The following is a 19459-nucleotide window of genomic DNA, read 5'->3' as shown; positions in this document are numbered from 1 at the left end:
AATATATATAGTTAAAATCAGATTATCTCGAATTTGCTTTAAAATACTCTGGGAAAACAAAAGAAAAAGGGAAGAAAAAGAAAACAAGAATGGCTAAATGTTGGTAATTGTGAAAGATGGGTGTTGGGAGATGGGGGTCCACTACAGTATTTTTTTTTCTGTATGTGTTATATAAATTTCTGTGAGAAAATGATTTTTTTTTTTTTTAAGAGAGAGACTCTCCCAGAAAATAAAGCAAGTTATGACAGGCAAGCTGATGAAAAACACAACCCTTATCTATTGAGTCTTTGAATTCATGCCCACCACACTTGCCTGAGCCCTAGGGTCTGAGGAGGCCAAGCACAGGTCACACCAGGGAGTTCAGTCTTCCTGGCCTCTGCAGAACTGGGTAACTAGATGCCTGGGAACTCATCGGCGGCAGCAATTGCGCTGAGTCCACAGTCCCCAAGAGAGGCTGGGGCAGCTGTCTGATTGGTGGGAGGGGATGGAGGCTTTCAGGATCTACTCTGGGAGAGGCAAGGAAGAGAACTCCAGCCATTGCCTAGCATCCTCTTTAACCTCATTCCCAGAGCAAATCCAAAATGAGTACCCACGGAACCATGCCATCTGGGATTCTATCATGCACCACTGGCAATATGCCATGGCAAGCAACCCTCAGAACTGTAGATGACTGGCATATTTGAGGCCACACACATCTTGTCTCCAGCTCTCTATCCTCTTGTATGTTATTAATGCATTTAAAGAACTGTAATAAATTTGGATTTGGAGAGGGTTTAGTTAAAGGTAATAACACCATACTTGATACAAAAATGACCTATTGGGACCTGTAATATCTCCATGCCAGCTTTTTTCAATTAAGTGACCACAACTAGCAAACAACTATTAACATGGGGACTTTGTGGGCTACAAAGATATGCAGTGTCTGCAATGGTGAGCCACAAAATGCTTATAGGAGAAAAGGGAGGAAAAAAAAAAAAAACCAGTTTCTCACATAAGTTCTCGAGACAAAGATGTTATTCAGCTTTACAATCCTTTGAGCTCCTCCTAGGAATATTCCACCAATCTCCACAATTGCAGTTGGAGGCTGTCTCATGGAAAGTGTGTGCTAGAGAACCTGTAATATCCATGAAATGTCTACACTTGTCCTCAACCAAGAGAGTCAGGGACTCCTGCTACTGTACCCTCAATGACTAGAGCCACCTCAGTTATTTCTTCAACTGAAAATTAAACAGAAACTAGGCCTAATTGTGCACTTCAATTTTTCTCTGAGGCTGTCCCACACACCCTAATTGTATTTACTTTTTTGCACGATTAGCCACGGATGCTGGAGTTTGGAGCCGCTGCTTCCTATTGAATAGCAACCATGCTTTCTGGACCGTAGGTCCCACGGTTCAGCAGGGTGGCGGCTGGAAACTGGAGATTACCCAGAGGATTCGGGAGGTCAGCCTGCCATACACAGTGCTTCGTGGCCCTCCCGGTTATCCAGCGGGGGCCCAATATCACCCTTCAGCCCAGGCTCCTGGCTGGCAGAGCTCTGGCCTATTCTTCATGCAGAATAAAGAGCTGGAGAGAGCTGTGGGAGGTTGCCTGGCTCAAGCTTTGGCTTCTTGCAAAAAGCTTGATGCAAAACATTCCACTTCATTGGAAAGTTCTGAATCTGAGGGAGTACACTCTTGCTAGAGTAGCTGAAAAGAGTCTTTAGTTTTCAAGTAAGGTCAGTCCTGTTTGCAGCCTTGTACGGAACAGACTGTTTTCTCAATAGGAGCTTAGCTCCTATGCCAGGAGCATTACTCTACAGCTACTACTAGTAACAGCAGCAAAACAACGATGATGATGACGATTGTAATGTCATAATATGCCAAGCTTTTATTTTCTTTCAGGTCTTTATCTTAGTTTTTATCATATGAGTAGCATTGTAATCTCCATTTACAAATGAAGAAACTGAGGTACAGAGACATGAAAATAACCTGCCCAAAATCAAGAACTAGTAAGTGGAAAAAGTCAGGCTTTCTGGCTCTAGAGCAGTGGTGTGAACTACTGTGAGATGCTGCCTCTACCCACATTAGCCACGTTAGTTTTGACTAATTTAGCCACATGAGCTAAAACTTACGAACTTCGGTTCTGAATGGATAATTTGAGTTCCAAAGAGTGGCCAAAATGACAAAGCAAATGTCCAGAGTTTGCTGAGTTTATGCTTTAGTTCATCTTAACCCTGGTTTCATAGAAGAATCATCTGGACAGCTGTTAAAAAACACTGACGCTGGGAACCCGTCCTTAAGAGATTTAGATTCATGTGGTCTGGGGTGGAGCCTGGTCATTGGTGTGTTTAAAAAGCTCCCCAGGTGATTCTCATGTGCAGCCAGGGCTAGGAATCCCTGGGTGAGACTGACAGATGCGCTTCTGAACAGCTTTGCCAAAATAAAAGATGCAGTCGACACTGCCGCACATTTTCTTCCTCTTCGATAGTCACAAAGGACAATATCATACTAAAGGCTCATATTTAAACTTCTTTGAATATGGGACCTTTGTTGTGCAGAGTGTCTATAAACAGATGGGAAGTGCTGTTCTGTTTGGAAACTAGTAATTCAAGCTGATAAATTTGGTTACTCTCTGTTAAACAGAAAACTGTACAGACAGGAGTTTTCCAGTCAGTCTCTTTCTTCAGTAAGGATACAAAGGACTCCTTAAACCAGCTTATTCTCTTAAGTAACAACAAAGATCCACAATCTCATAGTTGGAAGGGACTGTGAGTGCCTCCTCATTTCTCTTGACAACAATACCACACACATATATACACACACACACACACACACACACACTGCAGATCCCTCTTAGAGCATCCTCCCAGATGGTCATCCAGCTCTAGCTTGAACAGTTCAATGACAAGAGACCTCACTCCTCCACAAGACAACACATTTCATTGTTGGGCAGATCAAGTCTTCTTTATATGGCCTCAAAATTGCCTCCCTATAACTTCTCCTTTTTCAGAGCTCTGTTGTTGTCTGGAATAATGGCATAAAGTCTCCTCTTCTTTCAAATGAGTGTCCTTCAGCACATCATTAAGGCGCAGCATGGTACACTGGAGGGAACACAGGCCTACACAGGAGCCAAGAGACTTGCATCTGGCATGTAGCTCTGACGGAGACATTATGACTACAGCAACTAATGCAAGTCCTTCAGGCCTTAGTGTCATCATAAACATGACAAATCCATAAAAACAAGGACAATGAAAAACTTAACCACATAGTTGTAAACATCAAATCAAAAGTGTAAGTCAGATGCTTTGTAATTGAATTCTGTGTGTGTGCTCAGTTGCTCAGTTATGTCTGACTCTTTGCGACCCCATGGACTGTAGCCTGCCAGGTTCCTCTGTCCATGGGATTTCCCAGGCAAGAATGATGGAGTGGGTTACCATTTCCTTCTTCAGGGGATCTTCCCAACCCAGAGACTGAACCTGTATCTCCTGCATTGGCAGGTGGATTCTTTACCACCTGGGAGCTCTTTGAAATTGAAAAGAACTCTAGAAACATGTTATTATATTAGTAGATCTTTTAATGTACTATATATATTATATATACATAATATATTTATATTCAAATAATTCTTCTGTGACCTGAAACTTAGATTTTATTTCCAAAGTTAGGTATATTAGTGCTGCTTAATAACTACATCAATGAAGGTAAATTATGCTCCATGGTGCCACCTATCGGTTACTTGTGTCAGTGATTCAAAATTACTTTTGTCAGCAAAAGGCTTGCAAGATGGCATGGGTAACAATGTGTCAATGCTGTCTTTTTGTGAAGACTGGAGGAAACAAAACTATGGACTTGGAATCAGAAGGTCTGGGTTAGAGTTTGCCACCTACTATGTAGGCACCATTCAACAAGTTAGCTAACCTGCTCCCTTATACACAATGGGACAGAAAAATAATATCAATCTTACATGTGCTATTATGAGGTTAAAATAAAATAGTGTGTGTTAAGTACCCAACAATAAATACTGTGGATTCTAACTGCAGAGCACTTCATCATTATTTTTTTTTATTAATCACTGAGAACCCATTTGAAAAATGCATTATTTTCTCTACATTAAGTAGAGACATTCAGTTCTCTGGATTCCACCTGAATAGAGCTCTGTCTATCTTTAATTCTGTATGACCCACATATTTCGTTTTTCAGGCTCTCAGTTACCTAATTTGTAAAATGAGTTAATTGGACAAACAGATCTTTAAGCTATTTTCTAGGTATGACTCTGGGACCATGAAGATCTGACATATTGCTAATCAAATTGAAAATAGTTTCAGAAGTAAACTGATTCCTGAAAGCAGTTCAATTCTTGTATAATCCAAAGATACTACAATTGTAAAAACAATGTGTTCAATTTTAAATCTGTTTTGAAAATTATTCCATTTAGAAAGATATATTTGTTTCCAACTTAGTTCTCCTAGCCACATTCCTGAGGTAACAGAATTTTAAAATACTCAATTGAAACAGGTATTTCTCCAAAGAAGAAATACAAATGGCCAATAAACACATTAAAAAAATGCTCAACATCTTAGCCACACCGGGAAATGCAAATCAAAACCACAAAGAGACAGTACCTCACATCCACCGGGATAATTATAATCAAAAAGACAGACAATAACAAGTGTTGGCGAGGATGTGAAGAAATTGGAACCCCGATACATTGCCGGTGGAAATGTAAAACAGTCCAGTTACTTTAGAAAACAGTTTGGCACTTTTTCAAAAAGTTAAACATAGAGTTACCATACGACCCAGCAGTTCTACTCCTAAGTATGCAGCCAGCAGAAATGAAAACATACGTCCAAGAAAAACCTGATGTGACTGTTTACAGCAGTGTTAGTTGTAACACCCAAAAGAGTAGAAACGACCTAGATGTTCACCAATTAATAAATGGATAAATAAAATCTGTAATATTAGTAGGCAACAAAAAGATAAGAAGGACTAATACAGGCTACAACAGATGAAACTTGAAAAGCTTATGCTAAGTGAAAGAAGCCAGGAGCAAAAGATCACATATTACATGATTTCATTTATATGAAATGTCCAGAATAGGCAAATTCATAGAGACAGAAAGTTGATTACTGGTTGTAAGGGGCTAGTGGGAATTGGGGAGTGACTGCTAATGGGTACCAGATTTCATTTTGGGGTGATGAAAATGTTCTACAATTGACTGCAGTGATGCCTGCACAACTTGGTGAATATACTAAAAACCATTCAATCGTGCACTTTAAATGGCTGAATTGTAGACTATGTAAACTGTATCTTAAAGCTGTTAAAAACTCAATAGAAGCCCCTGATCTTTAAATTATAAGGATCAAAGATCAATTCAATTTAAATTAAAGTGCAAAGAACACGTGTTTGTATAATAGTATTCCACGTGGATAATTGCTTTATATGTTCAACTGCTTTAAGCCCATTTTTGCATTTGGATCATTTTTCAAGGCAGAGCTGAAATTTAAGGAAGTAAATTGAATAAACAAGGCTATAGCAGCACACGAAATGTATTTCTTTTATTTTATGCTACCCAGGATTGACTCAGCGGTGTAAAATGCCATTTAAAAAAAGAATGATGAAATTTGAATGAGAAAATGTATTTCATCGTGGAAGATAAAAGTCTTCCCTTCTCTACAGTGAATACAGGTAATTTCAGAAGCAGCAGCTCCTAATTATTCATTGTTGAAACGCTAAAAAAAGGTTCATATTGAAAACAGTGACCTCCAGTTTGCTCTGTGAATGAAGGCAGACACGAATTCTCATTTTCCTAGAATCCTGGTTGATAACTGAGTTGGGAAAGCTTGCATTTCTTCATTACAGTGCAGTCGACTGTTCATTTAAATAACAATAACCTGCATAAAAGTCACAAAAGCATTATCTAGCAATTCCACTGTGTTGAAATGCATTATTAGTACTAACAATGCCAAACAGAGTAAATAAATGACTGTCTTCTTATTTTTAGCATTATTCCTGATTACTTAGCTTTATGAAAGGCTAGCATTATTATTACGGGTGTATTCAAACACCTTGGTCAACACCATTTGCTTGGATAACTCTTGAACTAGAAGGGATTTTAAAATAGAGCTATAATTCTTTTCTAGGTTGTCCAAGGGTGAAAAATCCCCTCTAACCCAGTTTTAACAGAAAACATTTGAAGAACTCAACTTCTGTTCACTATGTATGTATAAAAACTAAAAGTCCTTAATAAATAGCATACTTGCAATAGTACTTATACAAAAATGTAAAATTTACACCAATAGTTTAACTTTACATCAGAAGATTTCCTACCAAGAACAGGCTAACGTTACTTCACAAAATGCTACTGACCAACCCTGTCATGAGCGCCATTAGCGCACCCAGGGAATGGCAAATAAGGAGAGACTGGAAGTCATTTACTCCTGAGGCTCTGGTTTGCTGTAGTAACATAAAAAAGAGCCTCTCAGGGAAAGATACGAACATATTTGGATTTAACTGTCTCTGATTAGAAGGAATGAAATGATGTCATTTGCAGCAACATGGATGGTCCTAGAGATGATCATACTAAGTGAAGTGAAGTCAGAAAGAGAAGACAAATGCCATTTGATATCACTTATATGTGGACTCTAGAACATGACGCAAATGAACTATTTATGAAACAGACACGCAGACACAGAGAACAAACTTGTGGGCGCCGAGGTGGGTGGGGAGGTGGCGAGGGATGGATTGGGAGTTTGGGATTAGCAGATGCAAACTATTATACATACAGTGGATAAACAACAAGGTCCTACTATATAGCACAAGGAACTATATTCAATATCATATAATAAACCATAATGAAAAGAATAAAAAAGATATATAACTGAATTGCTTCACTGCACCCAAGAAACCAACACAACATTGTAAATAAACTATACTTCAATTAAAAAAAAAACAGTGTCCAATTGAAGTATAGCATCTTTGAAGATGGGGCAATAGGACATATGCTTATAAAGTGTTATCATTTTGAAAGGAATGCCATACACTAGAGTGACTGACTCTCATGTAGACAATGGAAGTATTTTGGTTTGTGTGTGTGCACTGAAGCCTTCGATCTTGGTGTGGAAAGGGAACAAGAAAGCTTTTGGGTAATAGCATGACAAGTAAATTATTGATAATATTTAAGTAATTTAAAGGATTGCATGAGCAGAAGGAAATGTTTTGAAGGGTGTGTGGCACATCATATTTTCTAACATTGGCTACAAAATATTTCCATCTCACTGATTTTCCCCAACCACGCCGCTCCTGCATCAAGGGGTGGGGGTCTACTTCCCTTCCCATGGGAACGTGGTGGGCCCTTGTGACTGTCTGGAGGAATAAAATGCAGCAGGGTGACACTGTGTGACTTCCTGAGTGAGTGATGCTCAATCATTCAGTCGTGTCCAACTCTTTGAGACCCCCTGGACTGTAGCTTGCCAGGCTCCTTTGTCCATGGAATTTTCCAGGCAAAGATACTGGAGTGGGTTGCCATATCTTCCTCCAGAGGATTTCCCAAACCAGGGATCAAATCCATGTCTCCTGTGTCTCCTGAACTGGCAGGGAGATTCCTTACCACTGAGCCACCTTCCTAGACCAGGGGTAATAAAGGTCATGCAGCCTTGCTCTTAAACTCATTTTGGGGGGTCTGAGGTGGCAAGCCTGAGGCTGCCATGCTGTAAAGAAGCCCAGACTAGCTTATGTAGACAGTCTACGTGGAAAAACCTCCAGATTGGTAAAGAGATAACAGGAGGAAGTCCTAGCCAGTCTCTAGCTACTCCTCCATCCTCTCTTTCCAACTATTTCAGCTACAGGCTCCATCTGAAGACAACCTCATGGGAGACACTGAGCCAGAACAACCAGCCAGGCTGCTCCTCAAATCCTGACCCACAGAAATCTTGAGAGATGATGATTGTTATTCTAAGCCATTACATTTTGGTTCATTACACAGCAATACAACCAGAAGAGGAGGGCAAGAGACCTGAAAGGAGACTCATATCACAAATAATACCGAAGGCATAGGGCATTTGGAGCCAAGGATTTCAAATCATTACCTCTTGACAACGCAGATAAAAGTAACTAACTCTAAATCAAGTAATATCCCAACTCACTCATGATTCGGAGCTTAAGCTTCTCAGAAGTAGGTCCATGACCCCCTTTCATGGAATTTCTGGATTTTCCATACAGAGGCGCTTAGGGCAGCAAGGGGCAGGAGGGAACTTGCTCTGAAGCTGCATTTGTGTGGCAAGGGCTGTCCACTTACTCAGGCAGTGGTGGCAAGGGGCTGGTGAGATGGGAAGGAAGTTCTAGGCCCTTCAAGGTACCCACTGATCCTGCTTTGCCTTTTTCAGTATTCAGTAAAACGAGAAAGCTTGTTGTTTCTGAGCACAACATATCGTTTTAATTCCTCCAAGTCTCTTTTCTCTTCTTTGGTTAACTTGCACTCACTCTGTAGAATTCAGGCCAGGCATCGCCAACTCCAGGAAGCCCGACAGAGCAAAGAATTCCTTGTGTACCTCTACTGTCCTATTTAAACTTACAATTATACTCCTGTGTAGGTATGTTTTTTCACCATGCTAAGAGATAGATATTAATAACTTAGATTTGTATCTTGTACTGCCTAAGGCCTGCCTTGTCACAGTAGCTGGTGCTCAATAAATGTATGCGGAGATGAATGTGTAAAGCCAATTTGGCTTCAAAGAATGTATTTGGTGACATTGTCACCAAATGGTTTTGAAACATCCTATACTCTTCCCTAATCTCAACGGGATATCTCTCTCTGTGCCGTGAATTCCCAGGGAAACACTTCATCCGAATTTCTCTCACGGTCCTTTCGCTCACCTTGGACCCTCATTCTCCCTCCTTCTCCCATCTGGCCCATCTCTGTACCTTGGACCACACTTACATGGATTCCTCTAAGATCCCCCCTTCCGGATGGTCCACTCCATGGAGCCAGGTGCCTGGGCCAATCCCATCCTGACTGCCGAGAGCCACACTTCACATGCCAGAGGCGGGTTGGGTCAAGCAGTGTGTCTTCCCTGTCTCAGGACACTCACAAAGCCATTATTGACTCTGAAATCTCTTCCCTGGGGTTAGCGACTCTGCCTCCAACAAGCCTGCAAACGCACTTAGATATGTTCAACAGGTGATATCAAGATGGGCTCAAATGATTTAAGGACAACCTGACAAAGTTCTCAGAAGCTTACTGTGCCCTTGAAGTGGGTCATCCTCAGGAGCAGGAGCTTTTCATCTACCCAGCAGGTGTGTGTCATCAAACAAATATCACAAAGTGTCTTCCAGCCAGGAACAAGTATCTGGCAGGGAAACAGAAGTTCACAGACTCACCGACTACAGGTCTAGGGGTCTAGACGGAGAGCATGAGATTTTTTTCTTAAAATATGGAAACCAATATTTTTTATTTACAAGAGAGTTTCAGCCCCACTATTTATGTCCCCCTGTCCAATCATCTACCCAATCTCAATCCATTAGTCCTAATTTTATAATTTCATTTGCAAAGATTTTCACACAGAAGCTCCCTGAAACCTGGAACCACGAAAACATATGGAAAACATTTTCCATAAAATGCTGTGTTTTAAAAAAGAATCATAATGATAGGTAGGCTAATTTGGTTTACTTGGGAAGTATCTGCCAAGCCCTCCCTGCCCTTTTAGCATTGAAATTAGCCATTAGTATATATACCTTCTTTTTTTTTGTTGTGAGATTCAAGAGACATTGTGGCTCAGCTGGTAAAGAATCCACCTGCAATGTGGGAGACCTGGGTTTGATCCCCGGGTTGGAAAGATCCCCTGGAGAAGGGAAAGGTTACCCACTCCAGTATTCTGGCGCCTGGAGAATTCCATGAACTGTATAGTCCATGGGGTTGCAAAGAGTCAGATAGGACTGGGTGACTTTCACTTTTCACTTTCAAAGGAAATTAAAAATACAGTAATTTGCAGTTATTCATTTTTGTAAGATTAGGGAGAACTAACAATATGGTACAATTTATTCTTGAATATTCTTGATCCTACCCCATCATTACATGCTAAATTACCAGGTATCATGGAACCCAAAAGGTTAAAAAAAAATTATTAAAAAAAAAAATACATGCCTGGGGTTTAATCCTTTAAAATCACAGGTACATCTTTAAAACTTTAAAGTCACGGGCACATCTTAAAAGAGTAAGCATTTAGACTCAAATGGGGATGTGGTTTGGATTTAATTTTATGCACATTACTTATAATTCCCAACATCAAAGATAATTCTAAGAGAACCGTGTACACAGTGCACATGACGTGAGGCTGAAGAAGCTGGCTCACATGAATTGTGTGGATCAATACAATTTTTTACTCATGTGAAGGATATCCACTGATATAACAGTGAATTTTGTTAGATCAGTGTTTTCTGATCTCATAGTGTTTGCCCGACACTCAGATACCATTTTCCTGACTTTACTGCACCTGAGCCCCACCTAAGCTAGTATTTTACTTAACTGTTTTCTGTATGTCAAGTTGAAATTGGCCTTTTAAAGAAAAAAAATTCACCTCCTCTCAAGCAATAATTACAGCAAAATCACAAGTTTCATGGCTACTTAAATTTGTTCTTTTGGACAAAAACTGGGCTAAAAAGTAAAAGCTGCCCTACTCAGAAGATGCATGAAAAGGGGCTGATCCTTTCATTTGATAAATATTTATTCAGCAGCTACTATGTGCCAAACCCTCTTGCAGATGCTAGGGTTACAGCAGCAAGCAAAGCAAAGTTCCTGCTCTCATGGAGCTTACTTTCTATAGATGTAAAGAGATGCTAATAAACCAAGAAGTATATAATGCAATTCCAGGCAGTGATATGTTCTATGAAGACAAGTGAAGCAGGGGAAAGACACAGAATGACGAGGAATTTGGTCAGAGATCCAACAGAGCATGAAAAACAGGGGGCTGTCGAAGCAGAGGTAAAAGTCCAGAGTAATAATAATAACTATTATTATTATTAATAGTAATAATATTAACTGTCACTAGTGGTCTAGTGGTTAAAACTCCATGTTCCCAATGCAGGGGGCATAGGTTTGATCCCTGGTTGGGGATCTGGGAGTCCACATGCCACCTGTGTAACCAGAAAAAAAAAATCACAGTATTAACAGTTTCCATTTCTACTCCTATAAAACTTGGTCATGTCCCAGGATGAAGTCTTGTGTGATTTCCCTTCCTCAGAGGGCTCTTCCAGGAGACTGTCTCTCATGGGCCGTTTTCACTGGGGATTACATTTATGGGACAGATTGAACCAGGTGGGGTCACAGTGAGGAGAATCAGACCATCAGAAGTGACCAAAAGTGCTGGGGTGGGAGGAATGGAGGGAAAGAGTTGGGCACCAAGGGACGTGGAGAGCGCCAAAGACTTTTTCTGCCATTTTTGCCTCTGGTCTTAGGGTAGCAACCTCTTGGGAAATCACTTCCTATGCCAACTTTGGCATATGAATATGAGTTGTTCGAGGCTACTGTAGCATTTCCCCCCCCCCCCATTTAAGGTGAAAGGAGATGGTAAATAGGCTTAGGTATTTTCTTAAAACTCTTAGCTTATCACTGAAAGCACCACTGATACTCTAAATAAAACACGCTAACAGAAGCATAGTCTGATCTGTAAACAGAGGTTTCACTTTGACCACATGTAGTTACTTGGGTTCTTTGGAGGCTGACTGCAGGATGAGAACCCAGCTGGTATCAGGTTTCGGACAAGGAGAGCTGAGCTCGTAAGGCTGATGGACGTGACTGGCTGCAATTCTGGCTGAGACTTGATAGTTGTATGACTTTGAGCAAGTGACTGAACTTTGCTAAGCCTCAGTTTCCTCATCTGTAAAAGAAAATAATAATGCCTCCCTTACAGGTTTGCTCTGAGGGTGAAATGAAATGAGATAATGATTATACAGCACTTAGCATTTCGGTGCTCTTCAAAAAAATGGCAATTATGATGACAACAGCAATCATGACAATAATGACGAAGAAATCATACGCAAGGTTCTCCAGTTCTGAGGCTGAGGAGGAAAGTCCTGGTTTCTGGATTCCTAAGAGGCTTAAGTAGCGAGTGAGTACTAATTTTCTACTGGGCTGGCCAGTGCCGCACAGTGGTGAGACAGAGAAAGGGGCTTGAGAGGAAGGGGCCATCCATGTGGACCAGGAGCCCAGCCTCCAAACCCAGAGGTTAAGAATGGGATGTGCAGTGGGGGCCGTTCCAGGTGAGGTCAGGTAGACAGGGAAACATGGAAAGAGGCTCCTGGAGGTAGGACATGGGTCCTATATCAGGAACAGGAGATAGGCGTTCAGTGGAACTCCTGAGTTGACTAGAGGGTGTACCTCGCAATCTGGGTCTGGTTGTAGAGGCCTCTTCACCTTAGGTGCACCTTTTGCTCCACTCAAGTTTACAGGTGCTCAACATCTGTCACTCCAAATTTAAAAACCAGAACAGGAGAGCACATCCTGATGGTCTGAATCCATTAAATCTGCATGCAGCACAATGAGATGCTATGCAGTCGTGATGCCCTGACCCAACACCAGCCTCCGTCAGCAGCAGAAGCAAATTGGTTCATGTTTGGGGCGGTAGAGGGGTGGAAGTGAAATATGAGTGGAAACCTGGGGTGGGGCAAGTCTGTCCTGATGCCAGACTTTCTTTATAGGCCAAGTGTTGCACGAAGCACAGCTTCTTTAGGAGGGGAAGTGCCTCTCTACTCAGTTTCTCCTCTCCCCCCATTTATTCTTTTTCTTTTCTTCCCCTTTGGATTATTACCTTTGGCTGGATTTATATAATTTAGTCCACAGATATTGAGTCCTTTTGTGGGTCTAGCAGATGAATTATTAAGAAGATGAACATTTCCAGAAAGACTTTGATTTTTGTAACTCCACAGTCTGTGAGCTTTTACCAAAGATACATGTTGCTTCTGTATTGGTCCCATCAAAGGAAATATGCAAGAATACATTTAAGTTACTCACTGACCAGCTGAATATAACATAATACCCACCACTTTCTGGCTGGTGGTAGGTCAAGAACAGAGAAGCAGCCTAACTAGGAGATTTAGGTTTGGTTACTAATTCGGTGACTCATTCAAATGTTGAAGGAGTAGTGAGGGGCTTGTGTTACCTACTCTAGACTTATCTTACCGGGCAGCTGGGAGGATTGATCAACTGAGGCTTATAAGTGATTTCTACTTCCATGAGAGTAAATATCAGAAATATCTTCAGCTGGAGAATGGACACAGAATTGATGAGGATAAAGAGGGACAGGGATTAAAACAGAGAACCACATAGGCGTCTGGATAGTAGGAAGGACTGAGATGACGCCTACTGTGTGGGTTTCTCACAAACTGTAGGCTCGATCTCTACAGAGAATGCATTTTCTGTTGCTGTCCCAGAGGACAGCCTATGAGCCACGAACAACACGGCAGAGAATAACTGACTTAAACAGCCATCACTTTGCTGGCTTATTCCCCACAGGATATGATGTGGTTTATACGAAGCACACCAGTTGTGTGTGGATGGTCACTGGTCTTGGACTTGGCTTGGCCGTTTACTCACTGTAGGGCCCGACAGTAACCTTGAAGCTCACTAAACTGGTGGACAGTGCACGTGGGAGCGATTTACCAAGAAGAATTTGCTCTATACATCAGGGGTGATTATTATTTATAGCAGGAAAGCTTCCCATTTAACAGGTTAAATAAAACATGGTAAACAAACATAACTATGAGATTAAAAAAAGCACAAAGTTTGACCTATACTGACATGGACCTCAAACCTTAACAGTAGGAAGTTTTTCTCACAGTAAGCAAAGCCATGATCTGGTCCTAAAAACCAGTACATTTGTTAAACTGAAAATGCCTTAAATTACTCCTTGGTAAGGGCTATTCTGCACAATCTGATGATTTGGGATTTCATCAAATTAATGTCACTAGATATGCCTTATAATTAGGATAAAATATTTGAAAAGTTTTAAAAATGAGGTTATTCATTAACTCATTGATTTTTCCTACAGATTGGGAGCCTGAATTTAAATGATACCCAAAAATATAACAAGGTACACTCAAAGAGAGAAGAACTCGTTGTGAGTCTTTAAATGGAATGCAGTAGTTTAAAACGCTATTACTATTCAGATTCTCTGAGAACATTAAAACTGCCCATTAAATGAAAATCTAATAATTGGCCTTACTGAATTGTGACATTTGGTAACCTGTTCAGGAATGCAGAAAATTGTGGAAGAGTTCTTTTGAGGCAGAATTTGATTTACAGTGTAATATTATTCCAAAACCAAGGTCACCGTTTTCATACACAGAGAAGAACAACAAGGGACAGACTAACAAAGCTGAGGAAAGTTCTGGAAACAGAGCTCAGGTGGAGGGCTCAAGACTCTTCAAGGTAAGAGTCTTGCTGATCTGGAAAAAATAACCAACAGGCAACGGCATGAGCTGAGAGTGAACCTCAACTTGGAACTGACTTCTCTCTTCAGGTATTGCTTAACGACATAACTAAGATAGGTCAGTCCATGCTTTTATATAAGCCACCAGCGATTTCCAAACTTACTTCACAATATCACTAAATAAATAAAACTTAAGGACGTTAACTGCAGGAGAATTGGCAGCTTGAGGTCAGGGGTTAAAAATTCTCATGGGCCTATAGTTACAGAGCACTTTCTACGTGTAGGTATCTGTGTCCAGTGTTTTCAAGAGTCATATATGAGATGTATACGGTCTGATCAGGAATGATGGGGATCCTCTCATCTACCTGTCTGCTCCCCTCCTCCAAGGTTAATTTCAAATAAAACTTACTAGAGAAATTTGAGGGCCAACAAGCCCATAGTTTAGAAACCATGAAAGTGAAAGTTGTGTTATTGTTCAGTTGTGTCTGACTTTTTGTGACCCCATGGACTATAGCCTGCCAGGCTCCTCTGTCCATGGGATTCTCCAGGCAAGAATACTGGAGTGGGTATTCATTCCCTCCTCCAGGGGATCTTCCTGACCCAGGGATTGAAGCCGGGTCTCCTGCATTGCCAGCAGATTTTTTTTTTTTACCATCTGAGCCACCAGGGATACCCATGGGGACAGCACACACTTGCTAGCTCTGGATTTCTACCCACAAACTCAGAATTGCTCTTTGCATTTCCATGAGAGAAACTGTGTAAGAAACATTAAACTGCTAACTGGGAAAGGCTACAAAATGAATACATACTTATATATATACACACATACACACACACAACATAATTTTTGTATAAATATGATGAATAGCACTTATTAGTGCATTCGACCATCAAAAACTAGGCCACTGAATAGTGGAAATATTTTAAATATGCCATGTCATGCAAAATTTTTCTTTAATTCTTACTTGGAATATTCAGGGACTTTTCTGGCAAAAGTACTGTGGAATGCTTCGATCAGTATGCAGAATACATCCTTTAGATCTTATCTTATCACTGGTAAGGAAAATAACCAAAACAAAGAATCCTATCAAAGAGGTAGTTGACATGACATAAAACATTAGAGATGAGTGTTTGCATTTTTATCACTTTCAGGAAAATAGTCCTCTCTGTAAGGAATGCACAGGGTCTTACTTGAAAAAAAATGAGGCATTAACACAAGTATTCTCAAGCTCACATTCACTCTCGTAATCAATGTAACCTGTTTACCTAGACCTGTTATTCGATTTATTTAAATACATCCAAGCATAAACTATGGATTTTGCATATCAGAGTATGGCAGAGGCCCAGTCTTTCAAAAAATACAAACGTTTCTAGATTCTTTTGTATGTTGGCAAACCCAAAGTAAGACACATACCCTACACGCACACTATAGAACTATTTTAATTTGTATGTGAGATTATGTATCTTATAAACCCAGCTTAAAACAGTGGAAGGATAGATCTGTTTATATGAGAGAGAATGGTTCTTCATGTTTAACCTCTTGAAGAACTGTCTTCATGGGCAAGAAAGAAAAAAAAAACTTTCTTTGGGGCAAAGAATGTTACTAACCTTTTACCTAAATAAACTGTGCTGGGAACAGAGTAGAAAAATTCCTTCATACACTTAATAAAGTGCAGCCAGTACTACAGCAGCTAATTCTGACCTGATGTTTTACAGCCGACAGTAGAAAAAATGAAAAGGCAAAAATGTGAACCAAACACACGTTTATAAGCTAAATCTGAGACAAGTAATTCTGGCAGATTTTATATTCTTTATGTTAAAATACAGCATCTACCAAATGAGGACGACAACATTTTTTATTTGGAGTAACAGTAAACCACAGATGGGTTTCAGAAACTTAAAATGCCAATAATATATTCAATTGTTTGTAGGCAAAATATGTATGGGCTTCCCAGGTGGCTCAGTGTAAAGAACCTGCCTGCTAATGCAAGATATGTGGGTTCAATCCCTGGGTTGGGAAGATCCCCTGGAGAAGGAAAATGGCAACCCACTCCAGTATTCCTGCCTGGGAAAATCCCATGGACAGAGGAGCCTGGTGGGCTATTGTCCACTGGGTTGCAAAGAGTTGGACACAACTGAGTGACTAAACAATACTACCAAAAATATACACAAAAAAGGCAGGGAGAATCCATTCTCGAATGTTAGCAATGGTACAGTAGACAATGAGTTTTATTTTATATGTCCTTTATACCTTTTGGAAGTGTCAGGACATGCAACAATAAATATGAAATTAATATTTTAAATATTTTAAAATTAATATTTTAAAAATATGTAGGTTCTTCTCTGTTTTTGTATTACAAATACTTCAATAAACTCACCGTTTTTTAAATATAAGAAAATATAGGAAAGAACAAAACCAAAATCTTCTGAAGTCTATTTTAAGCAAGTGAGAACAACAGAGCAAACAGCGCCTTGTGTACAGGAATAAAAATTTCTGACGCTTTAAAGAAATGCTAGGCGGCTGGTCTGTTGGAGAAGGAAATGGCAACCCACTCCAGTGTTCTTGCCTGGAGAATCCCAGGGACAGGGGAGTCTGTGGGGTCGCACAGAGTCGGACACGACTGAAGTGACTTAGCAGCAGCAGCAGCAGCAGCTTATGCTTCTGGGACGGCAGACAGGGTTTGGGTATGGATGCTGCATGAAAGCAGAGGTGAAGTTAGGCTATTCTGAAAACCCAGGAAAGACGGAGAAGCAGGGGCTTGGTATCAAAAGTCAAGGTTTCTTTAGGGCTTACCAGTTGTAAAGCAAACAGTTATAGTTTAGAGGGAAAAAAGCCGAATGTATCAGCAGTATGGGGTTGGGGTGATGTCCTGGAGGGAAACAGGAGAGAGAAACGCTTCCAAGTTTGGGTCTGACATGCACATACTGCTATATTTAAAAGAGATAACCAACAGGAATGTACTGTTAAAAAAAAGAAAAAGATGATTTAAAAAATCCCTTCATGAAGGCCAATATATGTGAATAGCTCTGTCTCTCTTCCATTTAAGCCAGAGATTGTCTCCCTTCAATTCGAATGACAAAATATTCAAAGTACAGAGACCAGAGTTGGGAAGACTGACTAAGAGCTCTCTACCAGCTAAAACAGGCAGGAATGGCAGAGGCTCAACGGTTCTTTAATTAGCACACGTTGATTAATTTAACCCATGGAACCACTGTCTCCTATTACTGCTAATTTTGTTTTTGAAGTCAATGAGACAAAGTAGCCGAGGAGTAATTAAAAGTGTCCAGTCTCTTCATCCCTACGGCTATGCGGACTGAATAGCCCTCCACAGCTGAGATGTTCTGAGATGTTCTCAGGCGGTGGTGAATTCACATTAAAAACCCTAATATGAATGGGCCTGTGAGCAGCCCTTCTCCTAATGAGACACGGGAGAAAAGAGTGTAATTTGTAATTATTTTCAAATATTGTCTAAGAAGGGCTTCCCTGGTGGCTTAGCTGGTAAAGAATCTGCCTGCAATGCGGGAGACCTGGGTTTGATCCCTGGGTTGGGAAGATCCCCTGGAGAAGGGAAAGGCTACCCACTCCAGTATTCTGGACTGGAGCATTCCATGGACTGTATAGACCATGGGGTCACAAAGAGTCGGACACAACGGAGAGGCTTTCAATTTCACTTTCACTGTCTAAGAAAGTGCGGGTGGTCTGTTAAATAGAACTGTGATGGAAAGAAATGCTAGACTATATTTGTGATGCCCTGCCTAACAGGAAAAGCAGTAGACAGAAGACTGAGGCATACAGGTAGACCTCATCTGGGGGCTTCACAGATACTGTCTTTTTTTTACAATTTGAAGATTTGTGGCAAAAAAGTCTATTGGTACCATTTTCCAACAGCATTTACTCACTTCATTCATGTCTGTGTCCCATTTTGGCAATTCCTGTGATATTTCAAGCTTTTTCATTATTTTTATATTTGTTAAGGAGAACTGCGATTAGTGATCTTTGCGGTTACCATTATGACTTGCTGAAGGCTCAGATGATGGTTAGCAAGTTTAAGCAATAAAGCATTTTTAAATTATGTATGTACATTTTTTTAAAGACATGATGCTAATGCACACTGAAGAGACTACAGAATAGTGTAAACATAATTTTTATATGCACTGGGAAACCAAAAAATTCACGTGAGTCTCTTTATTGTGGTGGTCTAGAATCAAACCTACATTATCTCTGAGGTCTGCCTGTATTTGGGGGCAGCAGCAGTTTCAAAACTTGGGCGGGGGGAAAACCTTATTTTTTCAGAAAAAACTTTTTTCAAAGGACTATAGAAATCCCCAACAGATGACCAGATTACTCTGGAGCTGCTCTAGATAGGAGTCCTGCCTATCTAGTCTTCTCTTCCTCCTTGGCAACCTTCAGGTACATAAGCAAAATTTTAGGATTCCTTGGAACACAGCTGGAGAATCACTATTTCAGAACATGCCTGAGGGGTACTGAGCACTGGTTCATTCCATACACTTTCAGATCCCTTCTAACAGCTTTCTATGACTGTGAAGGCTAGAAACCTAAGAACTACATCTGGCTCATTCCATACACTTTCGGATCCCTTCTAACCGCTTTCTTTGACTATGAAGGCTAGAAACCTAAGAACTACATTTTCGAGATTCTCTTGCAACCAGTTTTCAGACATTGCCTAGGTTCTGCAAGGCAGATGCCTGTGCAAGACTTGGCAATGGGATGGGAACAACGAGGAACTTGCATGGGAACTAACAGGCACTTCTCTAAGAGTGTGTGTGTGTAGGGAAGGGGGTTGCATTTGGTTCTTCTGGGAAAGTTCTGGAAGGGACTATGGAATTGGGTTCCTAAAGCCTGGGTGCCACTTGGTGTAAGACTGCAGCAGTGAGCAGTCCCAGGAGAGTCTGATTGGTCTCTTCTGCTGGCCTGAAGCATTTAAAAGAATTTTACCATTTTCCCCAAGGACTCTATACACACTGTAACAAATCTCTTTTCATTTAAATTAGATAGAAGGGCTGTCCTCCTGAATCTAAGAATGCTAAACAAGACAGCAT

The 19459-nt window shown here is 40.6% G+C and overlaps 1 protein-coding gene across 13 annotated transcripts in view; it reads right to left on the bottom strand.

Moving 5' to 3' along the window:
* Positions 1 to 19459, bottom strand: part of VTI1A (vesicle transport through interaction with t-SNAREs 1A) — a 379768-nt gene that overhangs the window by 104213 nt on the left and 256096 nt on the right. For 2 of the 13 annotated variants that reach the window (XR_015155793.1, XR_015155794.1), the window contains one exon: positions 9215 to 9322. The exons of 8 other annotated variants lie outside the window; for them this stretch is intronic. Coding sequence is in view for 3 of the 5 variants with exons in the window: in XM_086379054.1 (XP_086235180.1) it covers positions 17053 to 17092 (40 nt within the window). In the remaining 2 variants the exon portion in view is untranslated. Of the gene's footprint in view, positions 1 to 9214; positions 9323 to 10206; positions 11849 to 16990; positions 17093 to 19459 lie in introns of those variants that run through there. 3 more of the 13 variants (XM_086379070.1, XM_086379064.1, XM_086379054.1) reach the window with 3 other exon arrangements.

This window comes from Bos grunniens, chromosome 26 (assembly GCF_055505025.1).
Source record: "Bos grunniens cultivar Pamir isolate PY7600 chromosome 26, Bosgru_T2T1.0, whole genome shotgun sequence".
Classification (NCBI taxonomy): domain Eukaryota; kingdom Metazoa; phylum Chordata; class Mammalia; order Artiodactyla; family Bovidae; genus Bos; species Bos grunniens.
The sequence above is the reverse complement of the archived record's forward strand: the minus strand, read 5'-3'. Positions and strand labels throughout refer to the sequence as shown.